Here is a 23294-nt window from a genome sequence, read left to right on the forward strand (position 1 = left end):
CCTCGGGGCGAGTGCAGTGGCTTCAAGCCACTCTGCTCTCCTCAGACTTGCACCACCTCTGAAGGTGGCACAGGTCCGAGGAGACCTATAGGGGCACGCAGCACTTACCCACAGGTAAGGGGAAAAGCTGAGCCACAGCTCACTGCAAACCCATGTTGGATGCAGCACAAGCCTCCTGGCTTGCCTGCTCCAGCGTGGGTTTGGATTGCGCCCTTAGTCGCTCTCTTTTGCACCTTTTTCCATTTCCACTATGTCCTTTTTGAGATGTGGTGACCAGAACTGGATGCAAAACTTCAGGTGTGGCCTTCCCATCGATTTGTACAACGGCATTATAATATTAGCTGTTTTGTTCTCGATACCTTTTCTCATGATCCCAAGCATAGAATTGGCCTTCTTCACTGCCGCTGCACATTGGGCCAACACTTTCATTGAGTTGTCCACCACCACCCCAAGATCTCTCTCCTGATCTGTCACAGACAGCTCAGAACCCATCAGCCTATATGTGAAGTTTTGATTTTTTGCCCCAATGTGCATGACTTTACACTTACTTACACTGAAACGCACCTGCCATTCTGCTGCCCATTCTGCCAGTTTGGAGAGATCCTTCTGGAGCTCCTCACAATCACTTTTGGTCTTCACCTCTCAGAAAAGCTTGGTGTCATCTGCAAACTTATCCACCTCGCTGCTCAACCCTGTCTCCAGGTCATATATGAACAGGTTGAAAAGCACTGGTCCCAGGACAGATCTTTGGGGCACACCGCTTTTCACCTCTCTCCATTGTGAAAATTGTCCATTGACACCCACTCTCTGTTTCCTGGTCTTCAACCAGTTCCCAATCCATGAGAGGACCTGCCCTCTAATTCCCTGACTATGGAATTTTCTCAGTAGTCTTTGGTGAGGGACCGTGTCAAACGCCTTCTGAAAGTCCAGATATATAATGTCCACAGGTTTGCCCTCATTCACATGCCTGTTGACCTTTTCAAAGAATTCTAAAAGGTTTATGAGGCAAGACTTACCCTTACAGAAGCCATGCTGACTCTCCCTCAGCAAGGCTTGTTTGTCTAGTTTGTTTGGAGATTCTATCTTTGATGAGGCATTCCACCATCTTCCACCTGGAATAGATGTTAGGCTGACCGGCCTATAGTTTCCCGGATCCCCTCTCCTTCCCTTTTAAAGATCGGTGTGACATTTGCTATCCTCCAATCCTCTGGCACCGTGGTCATTTTAAGGGACAAGTTGCATATTTTAGTCAAGAGATCAGCAACTTCATTCTTCAATTCCTTAATAACTCTTGGGTGGATGCCATCAGGGCCCGGTGACTTGACCTTTAATTCATCAATGAGGTCTGAAACATCTCTTTTAACCTCTATCTGACTTAATTCCTTGGTCAGGAGGGGCCGTTTGGGAAGCAGTATCTGCCTAAGGTCTTCTGCCGTGAAGACAGATGCAAAGAACTCATTTAATTTCTCTGCCATCTCTCCTTTTATCTCCCCTTTCCCTCCCTCACCATCGAGGGGGCCAACCACTTCTCTGGCGGGTTTCCTGCTAAGAACATAAGAACAGCCCCACTGGATCAGGCCATAGGTCCATCTAGTCCAGCTTCCTGTATCTCACAGCAGCCCACCAAATGCCCCAGGGAGCACACCAGATAACAAGAGACCTGCATCCCGGTGCCCTCCCTTGCATCTGGCATAGCCCATTTCTAAAATCAGGAGGTTACACATACACATCATGGATTATAACCTGTAATGGATTTTTCCTCCAGAAATTTGCCCAATCCCCTTTTAAAGGCATCCAGGCCAGATGCCGTCACCACATCCTGCGGCAAGGAGTTCCACAGACCAACTGCACGCTGAGTAAAGAAATATTTTCTTTTGTCTGTCCTAACCCTCCCAACACTCAATTTTAGTGGGTGTCCCCTGGTTCTGGTGTTATGTGAGAGTGTAAAGAGCATCTCTCTATCCACTTTATCCTTCCCATGCATAATTTTGTCCTTCCCATGCAGAAAGTAACTTGATGTAGTTGTACATACAGTCATGTCGAGATCGCTTTTTTGTTGTGTTTTACCAGTGTGCATTTGCACATCGTTAAGGGAAAAGACACAAAGAGATGGAAGGCAGGGCTGGGTTCAGATTTCAGGGTGCCTTTGGCAAACTATGCCCCATGGCTCCTTCCTTCTTGGGTGGATCCAAGATAGTCACTTCATCACCACCATACAAAGGCTATGGGAACAGAGGTGATCTCAGGGATCCACAGTCAGCCCTCTGCAGCTACCCAGCTATGCTAAACCCACAAATTGCCCATTCACAGCTGAGGATTCCTAATAAAAATCCAGGCAAAAAAATTCAATGAGAATTTTGGAAAATCCCTATGTGTGGGTGCATTTGGACTCCTACGTACACTTTTGGGTGCTCCATCTCAAAAACAGATATTGTAGAGTTGGAAAAGGGTGCAGAAAAGTCTGCCAACATGATCAAGAGCCCAGATCATCTTCCTTTTGGAGAAAAGCTATGGTATTTGGACTTGATATTTGAGAAGAAAAGCAATTAAGAGGTGACACCATACAGGTTTGTAAAATGATGAAAGGTATGGAAAAGCACATAGAAGGGTTTCTCCTTCTCTCATCATATTAGAACTCAGGGTTTTCCAAAGATATCAATGGGTAATAAATTCAGGACAAGAAAAAATTCTGCTTTACTCAATGTGTAATTAATTTTTGGAACCCACTGCCACAGGATGTGGCAATAGCTACTAGCTTCGCTGGCTTTAAAAGGGGATTCGACAAATAAATGGAGCAGAGCTCTATCCCTGGCTACTAGCCATGGGGGTCATATGGAATCTCAAGTTTTAAGAATTAATATACCTCTAACTGTCAGAGGCTGGGGCAACACAAGGGGAGTTGCCAACAAAGAGTAAAGACAGAATGATTTTCTCCTTCACTCATAGTACTATAGTGAGACATATATTGAGACAGGAGTGTAGTATGGGGTGGAGCTGCAGGACTTCTCCTATTGCAGGAATGGAGATATCAGCAGGAGCGCTCAGGTATTGCCTCTGACACCTTTCAAAGGGCCTTAGCCAAGAAGAAGAATCTGGCTCAAACCGAGAAATTATGCCAAGGGGCACTGATCTGCCCTGGCCCTAGATGGGATGGGAGAAGTTATGACTTGATCATGTCCTCCAAGCACTGAATGAAGTCACCTCAGGAGACAAAATGGGGTGGAACATAAAACTGCATTTTAAAATACCTTCTATATTTATTTGGTTTTTTTTTTAATCCCACTTTTCAGCACGTGCATTTATTTATTTAGCATTTATTTTACACTCTCTTTGTGTGCTCCCCTGTTGTGTTCTGCCCCAGCAACTGATATTCCAAGGTAGTACGAGGTAGATATTCCTCTGAACACGGAGCCTCCGTACTGCCATCGTTGCAAACAGCCATTGACAGAACTCTCCCCTTCTGTGAATTTTCGGAATCGGTATTTTTTTAAAGGACTCTGAGCTCGGGGCCCTCACAATATCATGCAGCAGCAGGTTTCCAAGTCATGGCCCATCCCACATCCTGTAGCAGTGAGTTCCACAAGCTAATTTTGCACCATGCAAGGAAAAAAAAAGAACTATTTCTTTCTCCTAAATGTCCTGCCAGTTACTGGCATGGAAGTGTGGGCCTAAGTTCCAAGACCATGAGAGAACAGAAATTCTCTCTGTCCATTCTTGCCACGCATGTCAATCGTTTGATAATGATTTGTACTTTATATGGCTAAGAGGTACATAATAAAAGAATAATAATAATAAACCTCTATATTGCCTGCATCAGCTTTTTAGTATCCTGACAATTTCCCAGTCCAGAATCAGCTCTTCTTCACACTGATCCATGAATCTCAAGTGAATTATCTCCTTATTCCAGTACCCACACCTCCCTCCACTTGCAAACTAATGGGACTTATTCTATCTTCAATTAAAAACAAACAGATAACAGACGGGCATTAAATACCTGCTGTTCGGCAGACATGCTTCCTTCTTGGCTATTTCCTGCACACCCCCAGACCTACTCCCCCCCAAAAGAAGTCATCAAGTCAGTTTCAAAGATGACAACTTCGAGTGAGCTTCCTTTTTTGAGCCTGGCAGAGACTGGCAATTTCCAGGCATTTCCCAATGTTCCCTAGTGCATCGCTTACCCCTATTCTCCTTCATCCAGGTTTTTCTCCCGTCGTTTCTGCTGCCGTTGCTTTTTTCTACCCAATTGTTCACAGTTGCTGCTGGAGAGAGGATTAGGTCAACCATGTGTCTATAAAAAGGGGCTGCTGGGTTTAGAGTCACCATAGGCACCACTGCAGGATCTGGATGCCTGGCGCATACCCTCTGGCATTCCACAGATGGAAATAGGGCCAAGCTTGGTTGTCACCCTCCTCCCCCCCACGGCTTCATATCAAGTTCGCAGATAAGTATCTCCCTTTATGCATCATTGAATTATTTTATTCAGATCTCAGTTGGGCTTTTAGTTAAAGTGGTGCTAGAAAAACATAACTGGCCTACAACCTGCTCTCAAATGGACCATGGTGTGAAATGGTAGGGCATGATGTTTTACATTTGTGCATGTGTACAGGACCATGGGAAGCTGCTGGCTACAGAGTCAGGCTATCAGTCCAACTAGTTCAGTAGCTAGTTCAGTAGCTGCCAACTAGATTGGCAGCTGCAGCTCAGGGTTTCTCAGGTGTACTTTGCCCCCAGTGTCAGAAGTCTGAAGCCCTGTCAGTGTCGAGAGTCCTGTTGGGTCTTGGAGGTTCTTCTTAGAAACAAGGGGCTGTCGTGAGACAAGGAGGCCATCACGGCTGCTTCTTCACTTGTGCTGTAGCAAAAGTCAGTCAATGGCTGCAGCACAAGTCATTGGTGTTCTTCCGACAGAAAAGCTATAAAATCTAGTTTACTGCACTCCGTCAGACAGTGTGACTTTACACAGGTGATGGTGAAGACAGTTGTAATGCAAGAGGATGAAGAGAAGGCAGCTGTAATGTATGAGGGTGAAGACAGAAAAGAGGGTGACATGTGTGATACCATATCAATGTGAAGACAAATAATAAAAATAGAGCTTACAGCAGGCCCTCTGCCCTGGAGCTTCACAAGTGAGCTAAGACACAATCATAACTGCACACTGCCTATCCTCCCTTACTTCAGGCAGGCTGTCATCATATACGGATTTTAAAACAACAACAACAACAACAGTATTTATATACCGCTTTTCAACAAAAGCACACCAATATCAATATCTATGCATCTACATTCATTTGCCATCTTATCCGCAGGGCCTAGGAGAGGGGGGTAAAGGGGGTAATTTGTACCCGGGCCCAGGGTCAGAAAGGGGGCCCAGGAGCCAAAGGAGGGGGCCCAGAAAGTTCCTGGGACCTGACATTTTCCAATCTCACCTGAACTCTCTGACAGGGCATGATGCTGGGGCACAACCATGTGCATGCAGTGTTAACTGCTGCCACAAGCCATACACACCAGGCCCAGGAAAGCATCCATGACCTTCTTAACACAGTGTCAAATCTGGGAGGAAATGGACCTGCTACAGTAGCTCTTTGGCTTGTGGATCCCATAACCATGAAAAAGTGTATAGCTCAGGGACCCAGCTGTAGGGCTACAGCTGCTGCAGGGGTTCATTTTGGTCCATTCTAGTATGAGCCTAAATATGATCATATTGCTAATATTCTGCAATCAATATGCTGTATTTCAAAGTTTTTAGAGAGACTTAGGAGTGTGTTTGGTTTTCCATATTACTTTATCTAGCTGCCAATACTGCATGGTAGGGTAGACCTGGGCTCTGCATCAAGAAGCCTAGTAGACCTGGGCTCCAAAGACTATTGTTGCTGTCAGCACCCTCCCCTCTGCCCTATTTGGTCCCCCATTCTGCCTGCCCCCATTCTGCCCCTCCCCCTTTGGGACGGGGCCCAGAAGAAACTTTGTACCCCCTGATAAAATTCCTCTCATAGGCCCTGCTTATCCATGTGTTTGTGTGTGAGAATGCAAAACTGCTCTGGGATTTATGGGAAAGATTCCTCTGTGACATCACAGAGGTTCAGCCAGTCAGTGCCCTACACAGTCAGCTTTTGCTCCAAACACACAAAACAATGTCCGAGCTCAGCAATGCAAAGGTATGGGCATGTTTAGACTGGAGGAGGAGAGGAGACTTTCAGATTGACCCTGTGTTTAAACCAAAGGTAGCAAGGACCCTCCCAGATTGGTGCTGTCCCTTTAGAGTGAGGGTGATTCCAGATTGACTCCATGCTTAAACTCAAAGCAGTGAGAAAACTTCCAAACCAGTCTGCATGCTCTAATCAATGCACAAATCCATCTTCAACTGGAGTAAGTTATTGCTTATATTTTTCCCCACTAAGAAGCCAAAGAGAACAGAGATGAAAAGGGTAGGTTTTGTTGGAGAAAATATCCACAAGAGGTAGGGGGAGGCAGAAATCAGACATTGTTTACAAAAAAGTTCTGCTTCCAGCAGAATATAAAATATCTGTTGACATTTTAATGGGAATAATAAAACCTTTTTTAAAATGCATTTATACATGAATCTCATAATTTATTTTAAAACCAGAGGTCTCCTGAAGGGGAAACTGTGCAGGTTACAGAAATAATCATATTTTGCACTTGTAGAGCGCTTCTGAGTGTTCAAAGCACTTCACATGTATTCTCATCTGGACAACAACCCTGTACAGTAAGCAAGCATTTAATTTCCTCCAGACAGGGAAGATGGCAACTGAGAGGGTGTGGCTTGCTTAAGGCCACCTCAAGAGCTCATGGCAGAAGGGAGATCTGAGCTGTGGGTGTCCCAATTCATAGCTCAATTGCTTAGCCACTACACGACACCAGGTCTCACAAGCCCAGGTATGTTTGCCTGGTTCAGCATACAACATATTAAGCAAGGCTCTTAGGACTTCTTGCTCTGGGATATTCCAAAGTCTAGAAATCGAACTGGTTAAGAATACAGGGGAATGTCAGCCAGACTTGCCATTTCAAATATGTGATCAGGGGGTTCTGCCAATTTCTCCAGATCCTTAAAGAGAAACCACACATTCCGTGCCAGGGTACTCAGGCAAATTGAGTTCAAATTTCTTTTGCACATCATAAGGAAGGAAACGGCCAGCTACCAGGTGGTGCTTCCCCATAAATCGTGTGGCGCACTGCTTGGGGGCAGCCAATGAAACAAGGACATCAGGGCTGATCCCGTCACTACTGCCAGTCTCCACGTCCCACCCTGGAGAGAGAAATAAGGAATGGTCATCAGAAGAGAAAAAAAATGCATGTGTAAGGTCTGGGGGAGGGGGGGGAGTCTATGAAGCTACTGAGGAAGAGGAGCCCTGCTGGAGCAGTCCAAAGATCCATCTAGACCAGCATCCTGTTTTCAATGTAGCAACTGTTACCCTGCACATCCCTGATCTTGTCTGATCTTGGAAGCTAAGCAGGGTCAGGCCTGGTTAGTACTTGGATGGGAGACCGCCTGGGAATACCGGGTGCTGTAGGCTTATACCATAGTCTTTCGAGACTGAAGGTTGCCAACCATGTGTTTTCATTAGAGATCAGCCAGTGGTGGATGCCCACAAACAGGTTGTTAAAACAACAACAACTCTCCATTCTCATCCCTGTCATTTGGCAATTAGAGTTGAACTGCCTCTGAGCATGGAAGTTCCATTTAGTTGTCATTGCTAACAGGCACTGATAGATCCACCCTGGGTAAAGGCATATAAGAACATAAGAAGTGCCCTGCTGGATCAGGCCAATCCTTTGTATGTCTACTCAGAAGTAAGTCCTATTATCGTCAATATGACTTACTCCCAGGTGAGTGTGGATAGGATTCTAGCCCGAAGGCCCAAGCTAGACCAGGGTTCAATAGCTAAATATTTTTTAAGCTATTCTAGCTATAAGGGGGATTCCTTTCCTGTAAGTAATCCTAGAGATGGGCAATGAAATATAGTACATGCAAATTCTTCAGGGCCGATCCTTCCATGAGGTCAATTGAAGTGGTTGCCTCAGGCGGCAGATTAGCGTGGGGCATTCATCTCTGCCTGCCTCCTTGTCTCCACTGCAGAGGAAGTGTGGAGGGGAGGGGAGTGCTGAGCTAGAACATTGGACAGTGTGAGGAGCAGAGGCTGAGACATCATCAGGTAAAGGGGGGCAGCATTTGCCATGCTGCCTCAGATGTCAGCAGGTCTTAGGCTAACCCCGATATTCTTCCCCAAGTTATCCCTTACTTTCCCCTCTATTCACTTTATCTGTTGTCTCTCTTTCATCCAATTGCAGATTGTAAGGTCCTCAGGACTGATCTTTTTATATTTTATGAAGTGATGTGCACAATGCTGGCCAGAGAGAAGAAGGGAAGAAAAGCAGAGAAAAGGAGACCAATGTTTGAGGGGGATCAAAAAGTACCGCTTCTCTTCCTGTGCTCCATTACATTATGTTCCCTCCAGCAGACACACGTCAGCATCTCAGGCCTCCACTGGAATGGAATAAACATTTTTTTTGGTGGGATCTTGCGCATGTACATCTCAGAGGCCCGCGTCTGCCTGTTTGTTCTTCCGTGGAGCAAACTCCTTTCCTCTGATGGTGAAACCAGGCCCCGGCTGCCACCAGCCAGACACAGCAAAGGGTGTTTGGCTATGACATCATGTCTCGGTTTAGGGAAACGGATTCGTTATTATAGCCAGCTCTCCAAAACCCTCCTTGAGACAGCTACTGTTCGCGCCCGGGGCAACAACTTGGAACTTGGAGGGGAACGGAAGGACAAACAAGGCAGCAACTTATTAAATGCAAATCTCAGGTGTGGTGAAGTGGCCAAACTCACAGAGAGAACTGGGAAGAGCACAAGGTGGGGGGGAGCAGAGGGCACCACTTCCAGGCCAACCATTACTGCGCTGGCTGATGTTTGCAAAATTCTGTCTTCACAAGTCTTCCATTATAAGGTTGCCACCTTCCTTTCCTTCCCCCAGCAGGGCTCCTGTGACTTTCATAGCTGCATAATATGATTAATATTTAACAGGCAATGCATTCTGATTGAATTTCTGGCTGTCTCACCACTATTTTAGGCAGAAAGTCTATCTTTGGGGGGGGGGGGAATGGGGAATTGCAGAGCTTAGGGATAGAGTGTCTATTCTGCACACAGATAATCCCAGGTTCAATTTCCGGTCAAGGTTAGGAAACTCCCCTGCCTGAAATCCCCAAGAGCTATTGCTAGTCAGTGTAGATAACGCTGTGATAAATGAACAAACACTCTACTCAGCAGACAGCAGTTCTCAGTGTTTATAACAGTGGAGTGAGAGTAGGGGCATGGTAAATATGTCCCTATTTTCAGCTGTGAAATGCTGGAGAGGATAGGACTGGTGCCTAAAACTGCATGGGTACCAGGTAAAATGGTCAGGAGAACATGATATAATGCACCCATGAGAGCGGTTGGCAAGGTGCTCATACCGGAGGGGATATCCAGGCTGACAAGGGGGATCCGGATTTGCTTGAGAGTGGACAGGATGGTGATGTAAGGCTCTGTCAATTCGCCAGGGTTGGCCTCCACACCGAGAATGGCATCAATCACCAGATTGTAGGCATCACTGATTAGCTGGACCTGTCAAAGAGGAAAGGAGAAGAAAGGGCAAGTGATGGCATGTACAACAGGGGACACTTACCCAGAAGGGTGTAGTCAAGGCAGAGGCAGGCTGCACAGCCAGGGCCTCTGTCACTGACACCAAGAGCTGATAAGAACCATACACAATCCTAAGTGTGCTATCAGCTTTTCTCCATGCTTGCGTGGCAGCTTTCGGGTCTGTTGGTCCGCCCTTTGTTGCACTACAGCACCACCCTGCAGATAGTCAGAAGGTGGTATTGCAGCTATCAATTCCAAAAGGATCCAGTGACCCAAGCGATCAATAGGCTTCCACCAAGATCTATCAGCCCCCTAACTCTGGTCCAGCTGCTCAACTTGTCAGTCAGGTGCAGGCTCAAGATACTCGCAGCCTGCCTGCCACCCACCCATCTCACGCACACATGAAGCTGCCTCATTCCAAGCTTGCATTTGCTTCAGTTGCCCTCAGTAATGTCACAAAGCCAATCTGATTGGCTCTGTCGTGATGTGACATCATTACACTCTCTCTGTGATTCCTGATGGGCTAGGATCACTTTGTAAAGGAGGACCTAGCCCTAAGGGGGGGGGGTGGACATAATGGCATCAAATTAACAGCAGATAGGGAGGAACAGTGGTTACAAACAAACACAAAGAATGACAGATATGCTTCAGGGTACAGTTTTTCTCATGAGATATTTCCAGGGACCCTCCTCAAATCATAACTCATCTCCTAAAGTTGTTTGCTGGCAGCAATTCAGCACAGCCTAAATTAGTTTTGTCCTAACCTATCATTTCTGCAATAAGACTTCAACTTATTTAAATCATAATTATTATGCTGCAGAAAGATTGCTTTATTTTAAGAAAATTCAGCTCAGGGGTGGCTTCTCCCCAACAGCGAACCACAGGATTGCAGTGAGCATTTTGCAGCAATTCAGCAGGGGAAAAAAGTTTAACACCAGGCACTACAGAGAGAACGATTGCTGCCTGCGACAGCAGAACCTTAAACAAACACATCAGAAATATATTTCCCTCCCTCCCCATGCTGATGTTATGAAGCCTGTTCTCTGAGCCAGTTTCTAATGGTTTTGCAAAACCACACTCGCCTTAGGAACATAGCAGTAAAACCTATCCTGCAGTGCAGGTTCCAGGAACTCAGGCCCACAGTTTTATAAAGGAGGTTATTTAAGACCCACGATTGCCTCAGGCTTCTTTTTTGTACAAAACTTGATGTTAATTTGGAAGGACGAATCTTTGGCTGGGGGCAGGGGATAGAATCTTTGCAAACAGATGCAAAAAAAAAAAAGTAGCAAGGGATTTGGTGAGTTCTTTTTGCAAGTAATGATAGAATTCCAGACCCTATATGGCCTTGTTTGGGGACAGTGCCTGTGATCACAAAATCCCAGAGATCAAGCATCCTCCAGGTTAGCTGCAGAGAGGGCGAATACCCATGGAATCTAAGAAGAGAGCTCAACCTGGTGGAGATCAGAGCACAACTCCCTCCTGTTCTCCCAACTGAAATGATAGGTGCACATATCAGTGACCCAAATGCTGGCTCAGCCACCAGCCTTGCACCTCTCCCCATTTTTCAGCTGCACAGCCTGCCATTTTTATTTCTAAAAACATAGCAAGGACATTCAACCATTTAACGTCATGTTGATTTTCTTTAAATAATTGTTTTAAATTTGTTTTAAAATTGTTTTAAATAAAACTTTGTGACCAAAAAACAGGCTTGTTGCTGTTTTACTGCTGCATGGATTTTATACTGCTTTATCATCATTGTTTTATAATAATGTTTGATTTGTGCCAGCTGCCCTGGGCACCCGTGGCAGTGAGGGAAAGGTGAGGTAAAAGTGTATTAAATAAATAAATAAAAATTCTGGGATTGTGGGGGTTGGAAGCTGTTTTGATGCCATCATGAGAACTGCCCAATCAGCATAATGAATTGCTGGCCTAGGCATAATCTTGTGCATAATGATGGAATCAGACTTAGAGAGTTGGGCTTGCTCTTTCTGTCGATGTTGGCTTAGAATTTGAATGGTTGGATTGAGCACAGAATCCACATAGTCATGAAGCTGAGTGAGTGATTTTGAAGCCAGATTTTGTCTGTCAGCCCAGTCTACCTCACAGGGTTGTTGAGAGGATAGGAGAGAACCTATGTATGCTATCTTGAGTTCACTGGAATGAAAATGTAATAGGCACACCCAGCTCCATGACTTAAAGAAACTAGGGGTGGATATTTTATTTTCTAAGTATTTTTACTTATTTTTTTTACTTATTTTACTTTTTTCCTTTTTACTTATTTTACTTTTATTTACTTCTTATTTTACTTACTTATTTTCTAAGTAAACACAGCCCAAAACAGGTGAGAGCCCAAGTGGGTAGTAATGGGGTTTGTTTTGGGGTGATAATAGCAACCATTGCTTGATAGGGGTGGTCTTTTACCCACACTGCCCAGGACAACACTGCATAGCTGTCAATGGGTAATCAGGATGGCAAACACCAGAAGGAAGGAACAAACTGCAGCTCCTACCTCTGCCAACACAGGCAGCAACAAATGAATGATTGTAAGCATTGTCTTTTAAGCAAGACACCTGAACACGAACAGGGTCACAAAAGTAAATCAAGATCCAAAGAACGGGTCCCTATAATCAAAAGACTGAATTCCCAAAATGCACTGGACACCAGACCTGACAAACATTCCATGCATGTCCCAGCAGAAAGACGGGGAAGTGTTTAGAGAGCAGAACATTCTTACACTCTAAGCCAGCAATTTTCAACCTGTGTGCTGCGGCACATTGGTGTGTTGCAAAAGGTCCACAGATGTGCCTTGGGAGTTTGGAGGTTTGGCAGAACCCAGAAGAGACTCCCAGAAGCAGGAGGTGAAGACCACAGAGGTCTGTACTGTGAGAAGAAAAATCACTACTCAGTGTTTTCAAGGACCCAAAGGAAGGGTGCTTCTGTTATAGAATGTGGTTCAAAAGCTGTGCAGAAATGTTATGCTGGGTTGCATGGCGCAATCCAAAAATGAAGGCATCTGAGGGTGCGAGTCACCACCTCCCTAGCAAAACTTGTGAATGCCTTTGCTCACCTCTGCTGGCAGATAGGAAAGGAAAGGGATATCCATTTTCTCACACTGTGTGGTGAAGTCCCGATACAGGGGATTAGGGGACTTCTTGGGGTAGAAGATCGTCGGTTCATATTCCTGGAAGAGGGAACATGAGGTCATAAGTTGGAAAGAAGGATAAATAATTTCACTTTACTATATTTATATTTAGGGCAGGAGGTCTGGCTCAGTTGGTAGAGCTGCCACTTTGAATGTCTGAAGATCTGAGGCTGCCAGTTCGAAACAACTGGAAGTACCCCAGAACTGACGACATGCTGATATACTGATGAGCTGACCCTCAGTGGCAGAGAGGAGTTAGTTGCCGTCAAGTGGAGCGTGGGAGGCGAAGGGCCAGAGAGAGGCCAGACTGGGAAGGAATCCAGCTGGAATGAGGAGTTCTATGAAAGACTAGAACTATTCAATTGTAAAAATCCCTACAGGGGTTTAGAACAGCCTGCCTATGTAAACCGCCTTGGATTAAAGTCTGAGGAGAACTCTGACAACCAAAAGAAAGGTGGTATATAAATACCTGTATAAATAAATAAATATTTACTCTAACAGAATTCCAGCATAACCTTGTTTTAATATTCACAATTTGCAATAACCCTATAAGGTAGGGTCTGGATTATTGTCCCCATATTGTAGACTGGAAAGACAGAGGCTGAGAAAGTATGGCTTGACTAAGGTGAGCTCATAACAGAGGCAAGGCTCAAACAACAGGCTAAGGAGGGGGGAGGAGCCAGCCAGGAGTATAAAGCTAGGCAGGCCATCGCGTGAGGCTCTCTGCAGACGCGTGTGGCCTCTGGGAACCAAGTGCCTCTGGGAACTAAGTGCCAGGTAAGGCACAAGAGTTTAGCATCTGGGCGAGGAGAAGGCAAGGAGACCTCTGAGTTTTGGAGAAGGAGAGGAGGAGGAGCAGGAGGAGGAGGTAAGTGTACTCATTCTAACGCTTTGTCTTTCTAACTCCCTGTCTTCTAACCTTAACCTTACCTTTAAAGCAACCTTAAATCAAAATTGAAAGTTAGCACCTAAGGGAGGTACATAGGGCTACTCGTGAGCAGGAGCAGAGTCCTACTCGTGAGCAAGAGCAGAGTCCTACTCGTGAGTAAGTGCCCAAGGGTCAGGCATTTAAATCAAAATTGAAAGTTAGCTGCACCTAAGGTAGCACTTAATCGAAGGAAGGGAGGAGGATAAAGTGAAAAGCAGGTTTTCTACTTGTTTAAATTAAACCTGTACTTAACCCAGGTTAAACCTAATCTAAGTTAGAACATAACCTAAACAGGTCAGTAAATTGGGACACAGGATCTAGAGAGCAATAAATAATTAAACAAACCCAAATAAAAACTAGCTTGAGGTTACAAAAACAGTCCAGCCTAAGAGAACAGGAGGGAAAGGACCTAGGAAGGGCCAATTCCCAACCCATTAAGAGCCCCATTAGGCTAATCCAAGCAGTCCATTCAGGAGCCTGCAGAGTAGGTCACGCCCATCAGCAGCCATTTGCCTTCCTGAGCTTTTGTAAACTCACCTGGGAAGGCCAGCCCCCTTTCAATCAGGAAGGAAGGAGGGGGGAGGAGCCAGCCAGGAGTATAAAGCTAGGCAGGCCATCGCGTGAGGCTCTCTGCAGACGCGTGTGGCCTCTGGGAACCAAGTGCCTCTGGGAACTAAGTGCCAGGTAAGGCACAAGAGTTTAGCATCTGGGCAAGTTCAGCAGCAGGGCGAGGAGGCCAGGGCCCCAGACACTGCCCTTTCTCTTCCCTTGAGAAGAGGGCTGCTATCCAGTGTACGGTTTTTAAAAGGACCCCTAAATAAAACAACAACAACAACAAAAAAGCTATGCAGTCAGACAGCCAGCAGCAGGGTGGGGGCTATCCAGTGTTCTGCATCGAGTGCCACATGTATGATTATATGCCTCTGGGGCATAAGTCATGGGTGTGTCCTCGGTGCAAGGAGCTCCAGGCTCTCAGGGAACGCGTCTGCTCCCTTGAAGCCTTGGTGGCCGACCTGGAGAAGCACAGGCAGCCAGAGGAGGACCGTAGGGAGACTTCTGGGGACGATCAGGCTTCGTCCCAACCTCAGGCGTGCAGCTCCTCGGCTGCCCGGGTGGGAAGTCTCGGGACTGGAGGACGTCATCCTGGAGAGGAGGGAAACAATCCCCTAGGGGGGATCCGTTCTCCAGGGGATGGGCCCGTATCCGAGCGCACTCGGGATACTCCTCGGCGGGAGGGGGGTCGGGGGCTTCTTGTAGTGGGGGATTCGATTATTAGAAACATAGAGAGGGGGGTTTGCGACGGATGTGAGGACCGCATGGTGACTTGCCTGCCTGGTGCGAAGGTTGCGGACATCACTTCTCGTCTAGACAGGCTAGTAGACAGTGCTGGGGGAGAGGTAGCGGCTGTGGTGCATGTCGGCACCAACGACGTGGGCAAGTGTAGCTGGGAGGTCCTGGAGGCCAAATTTAGGCTTTTAGGCAGGAAGCTGAAAGCCAGGACCTCAAAGGTAGCGTTCTCTGAAGTGCTACCTGTTCCACGCGCAGGGCCAGCTAGGCAGGCGGAGATCAGGGGTCTCAATGCGTGGATGAGACGGTGGTGTAGGGAGGAGGGGTTTAGATTCGTTAGGCACTGGGGAACGTTTTGGGACAAGCGGGGCCTGTACAAGAGGGACGGGCTCCATTTGAACCAGAATGGAACCAGACTGCTGGCGCATAACATTAAAAAGGTGGCAGAGCAGCTTTTAAACTGATCCCTGGGGGAAGGCCGACAGGAGCCGAGGGGCATCCGGTTCGGGACTCCTCATCCCTATGGGATGAGGATGGGGAGGTTAGAGAACAACAAGACAAAGGCAGGGTAGGAGAAGAAATTGGGAAAGGTAGGGAGATGGGATGTGATAGACAGTTTGGCACAATGAGAGGATGCGGGGACAAAGGAGCGAATAAGCAGCCCATCCTGGGGCATTCCGTGTATAAATGCTTTTATGCGAATGCCCGAAGTCTACGAGCAAAGGTGGGAGAACTGGAATGTCTGGTAACAAGGGAAAACATTGACATAGTAGGCATAACGGAAACCTGGTGGAATGCGGAGAATCAGTGGGATACCGCAATCCCGGGCTATAAACTCTACAGGAGGGACAGGCAGGGGCGTGTTGGAGGTGGGGTGGCCCTTTATGTTAAGGAAGGGATAGAATCCAGCAAAGTAGAGATTGAAGGTGGGTCCGACTCCACCGTAGAATCTCTGTGGGTTAAATTACCAGGCTTGAGCAGCGATGTAATACTGGGGGTGTGCTATCGTCCTCCAGACCAGAAATCTGATGGGGACCTTGAAATGAGGAAACAGATCAGGGAGGTGACAAGGAAGGACAGGGTTGTAATCATGGGGGACTTCAATTATCCTCATATTGACTGGGTCAATTTGTGTTCTGGTCACGATAAGGAAACCGGATTTCTTGACGTGCTAAATGACTGTGGCTTAGATCAGCTAGTCACGGAGCCCACCAGAGGACAGGTGACTCTGGATTTAATTTTGTGCGGTACGCAGGACCTGGTTAGAGATGTAAACGTTACTGAGCCATTGGGGAACAGTGATCATGCTGCGATCCGTTTTGACGTGCACGTTGGGGGAAGAATACCTGGCAAATCTCTAACAAAAACCCTTGACTTCCGACGGGCGGACTTCCCTCAAATGAGGAGGCTGGTTAGGAGGAGGTTGAAAGGGAGGGTAAAAAGAGTCCAATCTCTCCAAAGTGCATGGAGGCTGCTTAAAACAACAGTAATAGAGGCCCAGCAGAGGTGTATACCGCAAAGAAAGAAGGGTTCCACTAAATCCAGGAGAGTGCCCGCATGGCTAACCAGCCAAGTTAGAGAGGCTGTGAAGGGCAAGGAAGCTTCCTTCCGTAAATGGAAGTCTTGCCCTAATGAAGAGAATAAAAAGGAACATAAACTGTGGCAAAAGAAATGTAAGAAGGTGATAGGGGAGGCCAAGCGAGACTATGAGGAACGCATGGCCAGCAACATTAAGGGGAATAATAAAAGCTTCTTCAAATATGTTAGAAGCAGGAAACCCGCCAGAGAAGCGGTTGGCCCTCTGGATGGTGAGGGAGGGAAAGGGGAGATAAAAGGAGACTTAGAGATGGCAGAGAAATTAAATGAGTTCTTTGCATCTGTCTTCACGGCAGAAGACCTCGGGCAGATACCGCTGCCCGAACGGCCCCTCCTGACCGAGGAGTTAAGTCAGATAGAGGTTAAAAGACAAGATGTTTCAGACCTCATTGATAAATTAAAGATCAATAAGTCACCGGGCCCTGATGGCATACACCCAAGGGTTATTAAGGAATTGAAGAATGAAGTTGCTGATCTCTTGACTAAGGTATGCAACTTGTCCCTCAAAACGGCCACGGTACCAGAAGATTGGAGGATAGCAAATGTCACGCCTATTTTTAAAAAGGGAAAGAGGGGGGACCCGGGAAACTATAGGCCGGTCAGCCTAACATCCATACCGGGTAAGATGGTGGAATGCCTCATCAAAGATAGGATCTCAAAACACATAGACGAACAGGCCTTGCTGAGGGAGAGTCAGCATGGCTTCTGTAAGGGTAAGTCTTGCCTCACAAACCTTATAGAATTCTTTGAAAAGGTCAACAGGCATGTGGATGCGGGAGAACCCGTGGACATTATATATCTGGACTTTCAGAAGGCGTTTGACACGGTCCTTCACCAAAGGCTACTGAAAAAACTCCACAGTCAGGGAATTAGAGGACAGGTCCTCTCGTGGATTGAGAACTGGTTGGAGGCCAGGAAGCAGAGAGTGGGTGTCAATGGGCAATTTTCACAATGGAGAGAGGTGAAAAGCGGTGTGCCCCAAGGATCTGTCCTGGGACCGGTGCTTTTCAACCTCTTCATAAATGACCTGGAGACAGGGTTGAGCAGTGAAGTGGCTAAGTTTGCAGACGACACCAAACTTTTCCGAGTGGTAAAGACCAGAAGTGATTGTGAGGAGCTCCAGAAGGATCTCTCCAGACTGGCAGAATGGGCAGCAAAATGGCAGATGCGCTTCAATGTCGGTAAGTGTAAAGTCATGCACATTGGGGCAAAAAATCAAAACTTTAGATATAGGCTGATGGGTTCTGAGCTGTCTGTGACAGATCAGGAGAGAGATCTTGGGGTGGTGGTGGACAGGTCTATGAAAGTGTCGACCCAATGTGCGGCAGCAGTGAAGAAGGCCAATTCTATGCTTGGGATCATTAGGAAGGGTATTGAGAACAAAACGGTTAGTATTATAATGCCGTTGTACAAATCTATGGTAAGGCCACACCTGGAGTATTGTGTCCAGTTCTGGTCGCCGCATCTCAAAAAAGACATAGTGGAAATGAAAAAGGTGCAAAAGAGAGCAACTAAGATGATTACGGGGCTGGGGCACCTTCCTTATGAGGAAAGGCTACGGCGTTTGGGCCTTTTCAGCCTAGAAAAGAGACGCTTGAGGGGGGACATGATTGAGACATACAAAATTATGCAGGGGATGGACAGAGTGGATAGGGAGATGCTCTTTACACTCTCACATAATACCAGAACCAGGGGACATCCACTAAAATTGAGTGTTGGGCGGGTTAGGACAGACAAAAGAAAATATTTCTTTACTCAGCGCGTGGTCGGTCTGTGGAACTCCTTGCCACAGGATGTGGTGCTGGCGTCTAGCCTAGACGCCTTTAAAAGGGGATTGGACAAGTTTCTGGAGGAAAAATCCATTATGGGGTACGGGCCATGATGTGTATGCGCAACCTCCTGATTTTAGGAATGGGTTAAGTATGCCAGATGTAGGGGAGAGCACCAGGATGAGGTCTCTTGTTATCTGGTGTGCTCCCTGGGGCATTTGGTGGGCCGCTGTGAGATACAGGAAGCTGGACTAGATGGGCCTATGGCCTGATCCAGTGGGGCTGTTCTTATGTTCTTCCTAACTGACAGCTAAATCACACACTGTGCTTTATAACCCTGCATAACTTCAGCAGAGCTCACAGTCACATGTTAAGCTATACCAGGATAGAATATTTGGGTACAATTATTCACAGGTTCTATTCAGCGACAGTGCAATCTGTGTACAGAGTATGCGGATTATTTATCTGTTAATACGAACCTTGGTGCTGTCATTCACATAAAAATGTATACCTGGGTGTAGAGAGTTGTACTCAGGTGCAGGATAATGTGTGAACAGCCCTATAGAAAAGGAAGGAAGTTCCAATCTCTCTCCCATGGTCTCTAAATGTGGCTACCTCCAAATGGAGCTTCAGAAGAAATGTACCTTCAATGACTATGGCGGGGGAATGACCAGTCTGTGGACCTCCTTGCCACAGGATGTGGTGATGGCATTTGGCCTAGATGCCTTTAAAAGGGGATTGGACAAATTTCTGGAGGAAAAATCCATCACAGGTTACAAGCCATGATGTGTATGCGCAACCTCCTGATTTTAGAAATGGGCTATGTCAGAATGCCAGATGCAAGGGAGTGCACCAGGATGCAGTTCTCTTGTTGTCTTGTGCGCTCCCTGGGAGATTTGGTAGGCCACTGTGAGATACAGGAAGCTGGACTAGATGTGCCTATGGCCTGATCCAGCGGGGCTGTTTATGTGAGAAGCCACCAGAGAAGGTTGCCCCATTAATGTCCTGGGCTTCCTAGAATCACCTGGCTGGTCATTGTGGGGAACTGGATGCTGCGCTAGATGGACCTGTAGTCTGATCCAGCTGGGTAATTATTACCTTCTCTTCCTCAGCATCACCTGGCCATTTTGGACCTCATTGTTAACAAGACAAAGGAGTGGGGGGGGGGAGAGATTTCAGGGGCTTTTGTAAGCTGGAGACATGTTGTGTTAACAGGTTGCCAAGCCTGCCTCCCTACCGAGCAACATCTGCTGCGTCTCTGCAGGTCTCCACAGCCAAGGCACTCTTGGCATTTGAAATAGATTCACCCTCTTTCCCCACTGGTATTCCTTCCTACAGCTTCTTCACAATTAGGATGCTTGGAGAATTACCATCCAGCAGAATGGTTGACCTCCCAAGAAAACAGAACTCTTCTGCTGCCCCTTGCCTCTGTGCTGCAGGTGGAGCCTTCAACGGGCATCATATCCAAGGACTGTTTGACATGGAAACTGCTGTGGGATTCTGGACTGAGACCATTGACTTTGGAAGGAGGAGACCAGAGTATGAATTCCCATTCAGACCTGCATCTCATTATGTGCCCTTATGGTGATGGAGGACACAAGCCATTTGCATTCTACACAGAAGTTCCCAGGTCCAGTCTCTGGCAGCATTGCCAGGTAGGGCTGAGAAAGACCCCTTGTGTTAAAATTCTGGTGTGCCACCAACAACTGGTGCAAACAGTACCTTGCGAGACCAACCGTGGCTTAATTCAGAAAAAGGCAGCTGAAAGCATTTCTCAGCATCATCTATAGCTCAGTGGTAGAGCACAGGCTTTGCACGCAGAAGGCTCCAGGTTCAATCCCTGGCATCTCCAGCTAAATAGGATCTCAAGTGGTAGAGCTAGAAATGGCCATTCTCTATCTATGACTATAGAGAGCTGCCCAGTCAGGAACAGATAATAGTGAACCAAAGGTCTGTATACAGCATCATCACAGGTCCAAGAACGATATAATATACAGTTATATTTTCTGTTTGTAGCTGGGGCATTCCCAGTTAAGTGACAGGGCACTCAGTGCCCATGTTAGCCTAACTTGATGGCTTGTGTCACCCTAATATACCTCACACAGGTGAAAGGTGGGAACCTATCATGCAAGTGTTCAGATACAAAGGCGGCATGACTCCCGTAAACTACCATGGAACATTATGAGCTGTGAAGAGCTGCAGCTTTTATGATCAGCTCTAAAAAACATCCATTAAAGATCTTTAATCTTGTAAATACACAAGGGGTACCTACAAACACACGTAGGTGCCGAGCACATGCCAGTCCGATAGCCCCATTCTGTTCAGAACCGCAAACCACCAGCAGTGTGGGCTGTTTTTTCGACAGAGACCTCAGAGGAAAGACCTGGGAAATAAGAGACCTATGAAATAAGGGTGCAGAAAAGTGCAGAGTAATCGAGATTCAAAAATTACACAAAACTTGAATACTCAGCATTAGAGTTAAACAGTAACTAGTACCAAGTTGATAAAGATGCTTCTGAAAATATCCACATCCAATTTCTCCTCTTATTTTAAAATTCTGAGGTACTTTGTTTCTGAAGTGCAATCCCTGCATTAGGAATCCTCCATTGTTTCATGCTGCATTCCCAAATCTAATTCAGACAGCTGGGCATATAAGTTTTGCCACATTTCCGGTGAGGAAATGCATACATACATCTGCTTTGGTAAAGCACTTCACAAGAGCAATCTGGATGTGATTCTTTATGTGCTGTGTTTTACTTATGTACACATGCACTCCTTAGCATTAGTAAAACACTACTCAAAAAGAATCTTGATACAATAACACCTATGAACTTATCAAGGCTGCTTTTTTAAAGGATTTTACTGATGCACTTGCATATGACAGTGACATTGAGGAGGAGAAAAGGCAGAACTGAAGGAACATAAACCTGTAGCAAACTGGGCACTCTGTATAAACTTCAGAAATAATAACAGAACATTGGTTAATTCATCATGTATCAGTTCCACTTTAGAAACAAGACCAGGTATTTTTGGACTCCTACATCTAAGAAGAAATTTGGATCAAGAAAATTTTGGAATCATCCCGATACTAGACACATGTAGAATCCACTGGTCCTTATGCAGGCTATATCTTATGATGAAAAGGTGAAACCCACATCCAATTTGAATGGGAAATTGGGGTGTCACTATAATCCAGAGGTTTTAGGGAAGGGAACAAAGTGCAGTTACTTTTTGTATAGCAGGACAGCAGCAGCAGGAGCACTCAGGTACTGCCTTTGAAAACATTTCAGAGGATCATCACTGAGAAGGGGCAGCAGGAGGCAAACTAGGAAATTTGTCTAGGGGTATACACTAATGATTAGGCCAGTGTTTCCTCAAACTGTGGGTCGAGATCCACTAGGTGGGTCACAAGCCAATTTCAGGTGGCTCCCCATTCATTTCAATGCATACTTTATTTTTAATTGCCTTGAGGTTAAAAGGCAATTAAGCACTTTGGGGCGTAAATATCTTCCTGCTTGATGATGTCATATGTCTGGCCATGACATCACTTAAGGTGAGTCCCGGTGCTAAAAGGTTTGAGAGCCACTTGTCTAGGTAATCTCCCTTAGGCTGCCTGAGAGAAAGTATGTAGCTATATCCTATATGTAAGGTCTATAATCCTATGCAAATTTACCAGGGAGTCAGTTCTATTTAACAAAGTAGGACTTACTTCAAGTTAACATGTCTAGGCTAACTCTTGAATCTTTTACTTCCATTTCTCACTTTCTAATATGTTTATTTTAAACTAATGTAATCCACTTTGCTTGGGATAAAATGAGCTAGAGAACTTTCAGGGAAGGGTAATAAGATTCAAAGTAGGGGTAGGTGGCAGTATAATAAAACACTCCAACAAAGACATTTCAAGTTGATTCTTGTGTTATACAGTTTTAGTAGGGCATGTCATTAGGGGGCCATCATTATGAGTTTATCCATAATTACTGCTGGGTTTTAAAGATAGCAGAGAGGGAGAGAGAGTATTTTAAATAATATCTGATTCAGCCTGTCTATCCCAGGGTCAGTCTCTAGCATTTTCAGGCAAAGCTGGGAGTGGGGAAGACCCCCAGTTGAAACCTTGGGAAGCTGATGCAATAGACAATGCCAAGCTAGATGGGGAAGTTGTCTAGCTTAGGAGAAGGAAAAATCCTGTTTATAAAAAAAGAAAAAGAAAAAAACAGCCTGCAAAACACACTAGCCTGCAATCATTTTATTATTTGGGAAGGTAAATCAATTATATCTGTTCTTGTGGTAGACACTTCCTTGCTTTAAACACTGACTGACCCAGAGAGATGAACTCTGGGGGATTATGCTGGTTAAGATGTCTTTGCTTCCAGACAGGCTGAATCAGATATTATTTAAAATAGTCTCTCTCTCTGCTATCTTTAAAACCCAGTATTAATTATGGATAAAGAAAAAAAAGAATTGCACTCCTCCCACGGCTTACTGTGAAAATGAGATTTTGCTATTTCAAGATGTCCATTGCAAAGCGCCAAACACCTGCTGCTGAAACTCTGCAATACATTCCCTTAAAGGTGAAGGAGACCTTAAAGCGGCACCCAAGGGCAGGCAATGTGAAAATGACCAAGCAGGGGACTTCCATGTAAGAGTCAGAGTGTAGATTTTCTATGCACTTTAATGAAATGCTGCAAAAAAGAAATCTCAAGTGCAATTTTAACCATGAAAGTATCAGAACTCCTTTTGTGCAATGTTTTACTAGGCACCTGCACTAGAGTAACACAGCACCAAAAGAACCCCAACATTATAAGTATAGCCATATCCAGATTTTTCATTTTCAATAATTTATCAATTCAAACTTGCATACTTTTAAGAGGAAAAGATGCTAAATAACAGAAAGAGCTGACTGCTGAGACGAATTAAGTATGCACAGTGTTCTGTGCA

General features: G+C 45.8%; 1 protein-coding gene across 1 annotated transcript in view; it reads right to left on the reverse strand.

The window, feature by feature from the left end:
• Positions 1–7038: 7038 nt before the first annotated feature.
• The window catches only part of YJEFN3 (YjeF N-terminal domain containing 3), a 33134-nt gene continuing 16878 nt past the window's right edge, over positions 7039–23294 (reverse strand). The window contains exons 3-6 of the mRNA XM_066636399.1: positions 20632–20742; positions 12705–12818; positions 9469–9619; positions 7039–7261 (exon numbers count right to left, since the gene is read on the reverse strand). Of these exons, the coding sequence (XP_066492496.1) occupies positions 7062–7261; positions 9469–9619; positions 12705–12818; positions 20632–20742 (576 nt within the window). The 3' untranslated portion in view covers positions 7039–7061. The remainder of the gene's footprint in view (positions 7262–9468; positions 9620–12704; positions 12819–20631; positions 20743–23294) is intronic.

Source organism: Tiliqua scincoides, chromosome 8 (assembly GCF_035046505.1).
Source record: "Tiliqua scincoides isolate rTilSci1 chromosome 8, rTilSci1.hap2, whole genome shotgun sequence".
Classification (NCBI taxonomy): Eukaryota; Metazoa; Chordata; class Lepidosauria; order Squamata; family Scincidae; genus Tiliqua; species Tiliqua scincoides.